The 7805-nt window shown below is 41.5% G+C and overlaps 1 protein-coding gene across 1 annotated transcript; it reads left to right on the forward strand.

The window, feature by feature from the left end:
* Positions 1-1056: 1056 nt before the first annotated feature.
* LOC149300473 (protein arginine N-methyltransferase 5) lies at positions 1057-5833 on the forward strand. Its single transcript, XM_089485071.1, has 14 exons — positions 1057-1191; positions 1277-1392; positions 1473-1522; positions 1617-1780; positions 1859-2020; positions 2972-3049; positions 3495-3553; positions 3660-3782; positions 4081-4256; positions 4339-4448; positions 4992-5085; positions 5165-5281; positions 5401-5465; positions 5681-5833. The coding sequence occupies exons 1-14, from the start codon at positions 1063-1065 to the stop codon at positions 5831-5833; spliced, it is 1596 nt and encodes a 531-aa protein (XP_089341197.1). The 5' UTR covers positions 1057-1062.
* The last annotated feature ends 1972 nt before the right edge of the window (positions 5834-7805 follow it).

Genomic DNA, 7805 nt, shown 5'->3' on the forward strand with positions numbered 1-7805 from the left:
GCCGATTTTCCACCCACGCTTCAAAAGGGAATTTCACAAAGAACCGGCCAGTTTACGACCAGGGCCCCAGACCCGTTCGGACCTGCTGCTTTCAGGACGTGGTAAGGTTAACTGATTTGCCTTTTCATAGGATGCGGCTAGATCTTGGCACCTGTTGACACCAATGCTGAGGAAGCTCTCTGGGTGGACATATTCTTGGGACACTGGTATATTGGATTTACATAGGGGGTTGTAAACATAACTTATTATGGCTTTATTCCCCCTGCAGACTGGAATACGCTGATTGTGGGTAAGCTGTCAGAATGGATAAAGCCAGACTCCGAGGTGTTGAGAATCCGCAAAACCTCAGAAATGGTGAGACGTTAAGATTCAATGGTCATGCTAAAAGATTATTATAAGGCAGTGACGGATTATGTTCAGTGTATAAATCTGGACTGATATGATATGTCAGTGTCAGATATGTTTCTGGTGTCAGTTTGGTTGTAGTGTGTTATTTAAAAAACCGCAATGCCAGCTAAAGTATTTTGTGGTGGGACCTATAAGTTGTGCTGGACAAAGGCAAAGCAAATTGTGTGTATGTGTGTATATATATATATATATATATATATATATATAACTCTTGTCTGGTGCTACCAGGATGACGTTGTAACACAAACCCCTGCACGCACTGTAGTTGCGCTCACAGTGCATTCTTCAATGTCGGGAGCACAGAAGCCTTAAGATCATCCCCTTGGCTAACACACCAAATAGATTGACTGGGAAGACCTGGTTAGCTGTCCTTTTCTCATCAAAGTGCACCCTACAACCAAAATGTGCTGCTTTTTGCAGTTAGAATACATTACCGAATAACATTCTTAGTAATGCTATGAATCCAATTTTATGTTTCAGTGTCCTATTTGGTAAGTTAGAGAAACAAAAATGATTATTTTTGCTAAAAATAAATATAGCAAAATGCCAAAATACGGTCACTGTAGGTTATTGTCATCTAACCATGTCCTGTTGTATAATTACACCATAACCTTTCCAGATTAACCATACCCTAACTCTCTCTTTCAGGCTTTAATGCAGGAATTAAATTTCTCTGCCTATTTGGGCCTTCCAGCCTTCCTTATTCCCATTAAGCAAGAAGAGAATAGCAACTTGGCTCGGCTCCTCCTCAACCATATTCACACGGGTCATCATTCCACCATGGTAAGAGCTGCCACTAAGTTACTAGCTGTTAAGTTTCCTTCTCTTTGAATATATAATATATATATTAATATAATCTGTCTCTTAGTTCTGGATGCGAGTGCCCCTTATGGATGCGAGTGACCTACGTGATGATCTCATTGAGAATGAACCCTTAGTCAGGTCTGAGAATAACGATAACGGGGAGGAGAAGACTTGGGTTTGGTGAGTTACAAACACAATAGGCACAATAGTGCATTGTCTGTTATATGTCTGAGATTTTACTTTTATCTTTTTTCCCCAAGGTGGCATGATTTCCGAACACTATGTGATTATAACAAGAGAGTTGCTTTGGGTAAGAATACTTTGAGATTGCCTAGTCTTTCATGGCTTTTAAAATAGCTTTGTGTCACATCTGAGATTTTATTATTTTTTTTCTTCCCGATCAGCTATTGAGGTGGGTGCTGACCTTCCTTGTAGTCAAATCATAGACCGTTGGCTTGGGGAACCAATTAAGGCAGCCATCCTCCCAACCAGCATCTTCCTAACAAACAAGAAAGGATTCCCTGTGTTATCAAAAAGCCACCAGCGGCTCATCTTTCGTTTGTTCAAGGTAACAATGCAGCAGCCTCACACGATCAAAGAAAGATGTTCCATATTCACTGAATGCACTGTTTTTGTTTCTTTTTAGCTGGAGGTACAGTTTGTCATTTCAGGCTCCCATCATCATTCAGAGAAGGATTTCTCCTCGTACCTGCAGTATCTAGAGTATCTGAGCCAAAACAGGCCACCTCCAAATGCATATGAGATGTTTGCCAAGGGCTACGAGGATTACCTGCAGTCTCCTCTACAGGTAATTTGATGGCAGCATATACACAAATATTTTTCACTCTTTTTTTGAGGGGGGGGGGTTCTTGTCCCAACCTGAACCCAGTGGAGATGCAGCCTGCTAGGTGTTGGCATCGGCTACTGGGAAAATCTTTTGAGGGCTGTCTTTTTGTAGTTCTTTGTCCTGACCTGTGCTGAGAAAATTCTGCCTGTCTTTGGAAAGTGGGAGTTACTCTTGGTGGTTAGGTTTGCAATGCGCCTCCCTTAAAAATAAAACAAATGCCAAAGGCAAAAGTGGATTAGAGTTTTTGTTACTTCTAAATTATGACCTACATTTCGCATGTTGCTGACTAGGGTGTACAAAGTGCACCCCTGCGGTATTCGGCATGTATAGCCATAAGATTCCCACAAAGCGGGAACCTTCTCAAACAGGTGCCTAGTCATAAACCCGTAGAAGAAAAGCAGTGCTTTATATAGTGCCGGTGGAATCTGTATCTCTGTACAATGGGTTACAATGCACATACTCCTAAGACAGGCACATTCAGAAAGGGGCTGTTCTGAAACATTTGTGACGTTTTAATTGTGTAAAATAAAATGCTTACTGACGCAAGTGCACCATATGATGTTGCATCGGCTCTGCGGTGGTGCTTTATATGCGTGCAGAACCCCAGGAAAGCATATTGTGTGGATATCACACTGCATTCGTTTGTATAGTAACAATTTTCAACCTGTGGACAAGCCACTCAACTGGGTGTGAGACACTACAGCTAGAAACGGAGTAGGGGTATTAACCTTTCAGGTGACAGGCTTTGCTGGGGAATTGGGTCTTTAGCAAGGTTTTGTTTTTTTCCTCCCTATATGTTGACATGAGTGAATATACATGGATTCATATTATTTAAGTTGTCTGAGCAGGGCTGCCTTTACATCATTTGTTCGCTTGTTTTAAACATGCAGTACCTCAAATACTTTCTTTCAGCCTCTGATGGATAACTTGGAATCTCAAACCTATGAAGTTTTTGAGAAAGATCCAGTGAAATACTCTCAGTACCAGCAGGTGAGGTGTGTGTGTGTGTGTGTGTGTGTGTGTGTGTGTGTGTGTATGTGTGTGTGTGTGCGCGCGCGCTTGTGTGTATTGTACCCTCTTCTGTGGTTTCGGAGCCTATGCTAAGCAGAGGACGGCTGACAACATTCAGTAGGCAAATCCAACCAGCCTTTCCATTAATAAAGCTGGCCAGTCACATTTGGCAGCCTACATGCTCTTTGTCCAAAACACAATTACAGAAATCTGATGTATAGAAAACCTTGTTCTCTGTGCATTTGTCTTAGTTTTGTCTGTATTGACCGATGGCTACTGGAGCAGCAAATGGGGGGGTCTATAGAAAACTGAAATGCCTGTTGATGTTGTAGGGAAATATTCGAGTACTGGATTTTTCAAGGTGGTTTAGGAAACGTGGCGGGAGTTGTTGTATGTTTTTAATTACCCTGTTATTTTCTAAAAGGCTGTATATAAATGTTTGCTGGACAGAGTGCCAGAGGAAGAGAAGGAAACAAACACACAGTGAGTATTCACTTTTTTTTTTTTCTGGATATTTCAGTGATGTGGATCTGTTATAACTGTAGTTTGTTAAATCAAACCGTTTTCTGAGGTTGTTGTCTGTCTGTAGGGTCTTAATGGTTCTTGGGGCAGGTCGTGGTCCCCTGGTGAATGCATCCCTCAGAGCTGCCAAGCAAGCAGAGCGCAAGATTAAGGTGTATGCTGTGGAGAAGAATCCCAACGCCGTTATAACGTGAGTATGGGACATAGGTTCCCTGCGTGTGCTCGTGACTTCTACACTCCCAAGTAGAAGTAGCAAACATACCAATAAAATGGTTTCTGCGCTGGTGGTAGAATATCTAGAGCCCAGTATACACCCAGAGCCCTCTTTGCTAAAATTTATTATAAATTAAGTGATTTTTAGAAAATGCATTTGAGGCGCAGGTAACCATCTCTCACTGGAGATTTTTATTCAGTTGGTCACCTGCCGCTTCTCATGATTTTAGTTTTGTCATCAGCTCTTCTGACAAGAATCCATTTTTGATTTACAGGCTTGAGGGATGGCGCTGTGAGGAATGGGGCAGTCAGGTGACTGTGGTGTCAAGCGACATGAGACAATGGAAAGCTCCAGAGAAGGCCGATATCATAGTCAGCGAACTTTTGGGATCTTTTGGTGACAACGAGCTGTCCCCTGAATGTTTGGATGGCGCCCAGCACTTTCTTAAAGGTCCAGTGTGTGAATAATTAACGCAGTCTTAATGCCATAGCAACTAACTTTTCTAAACATTGATGTTATTTCCTTTCGGCAGAGGATGGTGTTAGTATACCTGGTGAATACACATCTTATTTGGCTCCAATCTCGTCTTCTAAACTCTATAATGAAGTACGTGCATGTAGAGAGAAGGATAGGGACCCTGAGGTGAGTTCCTGTCTTAATTCTCAAACACTTGAGAAGTAAGCTGTTCTTGCTTCTTTCAGTGAATAAACACAGTTGCAATTGTGTGCAACTCTCATCATCCATAAAACACAATGGCTCACCAGCTTTATGACGCAAGCAAGAGCCAGGTAGCTCAGCAGAAATGTTTAACTACATGAAAGTGGATCAATTGATGTATCAGTACATGTGCTCTTTGTGTGGTTCTTTACATGCTGTAGTTAATTATATTTAATCTATCTTTATTAGACCTGTAACGTAGTGTTTCTGTTTTTGGTCTGCATGTAAAATGGCAAGCCATTGCAGTCCATGGAAAGTAACCACAATCTTAATGCTACGTCATAAGCCTCCTGCCCAGCCGGATACATCTATTCAAAGCAAAATTCTTGATTTATGTTGGGCTTAGTGTTTTGCTTTTGACCATTGTTTATCCCAAGGGCTAAATATATCCATCTGTAATCACAATGCATCAAATATATCTAAATCTCGCAGCCTCTGATTTCTCTCTGTGACCTTGTCGTTTTCTAGGCTCAGTTTGAAATGCCGTACGTAGTTAGACTGCACAACTTCCACCAGCTGGCAGAACCACTGCCATGTTTCACTTTTGTACACCCAAATAAAGGTGAGTTCTAGAAGGCTGTGAAGACATTAATGTCATCCTAATGAATGAAGTGTAATAGCGCCTATGGTCTTCTTTTCAGATGCTGTCATTGATAATAACCGTTACTGCTGTCTAGAATACAACGTGGAGCTGAATACTGTCCTGCACGGATTCGCAGGGTACTTCCAAACAGTGCTGTACAAAGATGTCACTCTAAGTTAGTATCATATCATCCAGTATGCACTCCTCTATTCACTGTGGCTTCAAAATAAATCTGTCCTTCTGCTACTTTAAAAAAAATAAATTATATATATATCTATAATCTGTTTCCTGTAGGTATCTGTCCTGAAACCCATTCGCCTGGCATGTTCTCCTGGTTTCCTATACTTTTCCCTATCAAGGTAAATACTGATGAACGCGATGAACTAAGATTTTAAATTGCTGCTTGTTCTTTGCAAAGAAAAACTGAATGCTTTTACAGATTATCTCCCATAAATTTGGTTTCTGAACGTCTGTAAATAATTGCGTGGTATTACTGTTCCATTAGAATCTGCTTCCGTATCGTAGAACATTCAAATAGCTTGTTTTTTGTTTTTTTCGTGTTTTTCTCTTGCAGCAACCTATTCCTCTAAGAGAAGGTGACACGGTTTGCGTCCGGTTCTGGCGATGTAACAACGGCAAAAAAGTTTGGTATGAATGGGCTGTAACCTCCCCCATCTGCTCAGCTATTCACAATCCTACGGGACGTTCCTACACCATTGGCCTGTAATGTGCCACCAGCCTCCGTCATAGCACTTACTACCAGGGGGCCGATTCCAAGGATGCAACTGACAGAATATTCACGGAAGTTACAGACCACACGGAGAGGCCTGTGACACACATGTGATAGTTATTAGCACTTGCCTTGATTCAAAGGATCCTGCCAACGTACTGTATCATTTTTGTTGCTCGTAGCTCTTTTTATCTATGGCAATAGAAGATTAAAATAAATGTTTTTCATGCCGTTCATGTAATGTTTATATACAAATGCCTGTTGACATGGCTATACATCCTATTTCAGGTGTCCTTATACAGGGTTGTTTTCTAATGTGGTATATTTAATAATAATATTAGAAAAAAACATTCTGAGGGCTTTCATATGTTCCATTTGGTGCGGCGGCCAAAGTAAGATGGAGTCTTTAGTAAAAGCTGCAAACAGTCATAGTGGGCTGTATAGCTAGCGGCATTAGTGTAGAAAGAACAAGGTGGTTCTGGCACTTTACCCCTCACAAGAGTATTGTGTATAGCTCCGGAGACCCCTTTCCCAGAAGGAGATTGATATATTAGAGAGAATACAAAAAATGGTGAATGGTGTACAGGAGGGGTCTGTCTTTGCACTATTTCTATATAAGGGCCACACCGTATATTTTGCACATTTTTCATGGGCCAAAGAAACTCAATCGGTTTTATAAACCAATGAATGTTTTATTTGGATCAACTGGATAATCCAATGTCCGAACTGCATCGCGCGTAAAGATTAAATGAGAACCACATGGACACGTAGATCAACTGGATATAGCATGCAATCCCTGCATTGCGGGCATCCATCAGCAGAGAAACATACGGATTACCAGGAATGCCTATAACAGTTTTTAATAGATATCCTAACGTGATCTTCGCTTTCAATTTAAAATTGTGCTGTGTGTATTTGTCAGTGTAAGGTGATAGATTGTGTTTGTAAGGCTTCCCCTGCCCATTATCACACCCAATTAATAGGTCATAGTTCTCCCCACCATCATTTTCATTGCCTTTTATCACCCGGTATTGTGCCAGCATTATCTCCCCCCCCCCCTCCATCTCTATACCCACCCACCCTTATTGCCTTTTCATACCCTCTCCATCATGCACTGATTTATATTGTGTTTTAATCCCCTTGCTTTAACAGTAAATATATCTTGAAATGAGTGCATAACTCCCGAGAGCTAGCGCAATGCGCAGTAACCCCCACTGTGTGAACTTCAAGGGCAAAACACCATATGGCACAATAGAAAATAACACAACGCTACCCTGGAAGCATTTTTTGAGTTTTAGTACATTACTTAGTGTGTGGAGCCACCCCATGAACATTTGGATACGTTTTGCGGTTTACAAACTCGTTAGGGATTAAGGGTGTAGCGATACCTGATAGCTAATAAATGATGTACTGCATTCCAAATGGAGTGAGCAGCTCCCTGTTCACTCTGCGCTCTTGCTGCGCATGTCTGCCGGATATGATGTCATACCTGGTGTGATGCTGCCCGGGAGATGTACATTGGATCTTTATTATTGTTTCATATAGTGCCATCATATTCCGTAGTGGTGTAGGATTCCGTGTGGCAGCAGCATTCATGGTGGATTGTAGAGGGGTTAGACGGGTATAAGGGAGACCAGCTAGGATAGAGTTACAGTAATCGAGGCGGGAGATAATGAGGTCATGGACAAGAGCCTTAGTGGCATATTGTGTCCTTGTGTTAGGAAGGGATGGATGCAGGCAATGGTTTTAAAAGGAACGACTAAGGGATCTGAATTTGTATAGCTTGGAGGAAAGGAGAGAGAGGGGAGATGTCATTGAAACATTTAAATACTTAAAGGGAAGTACAGGGAAGAAGTTTGTTTCAAAGAAGGGGGGGCATTACAACAATAAATTGTAGTCTAAAACTAGTGGATCATAGGCTTAGATGCAACGTATGGGTGTTTTGTTTTACTGAGAGGATGGTAGATAA

The sequence above is a fragment of the Sceloporus occidentalis genome, unplaced genomic scaffold (assembly GCF_023333645.1).
Source record: "Sceloporus occidentalis isolate IW3139 unplaced genomic scaffold, rSceOcc1.0.p SCAF_24, whole genome shotgun sequence".
NCBI classification, from domain to species: Eukaryota; Metazoa; Chordata; class Lepidosauria; order Squamata; family Phrynosomatidae; genus Sceloporus; species Sceloporus occidentalis.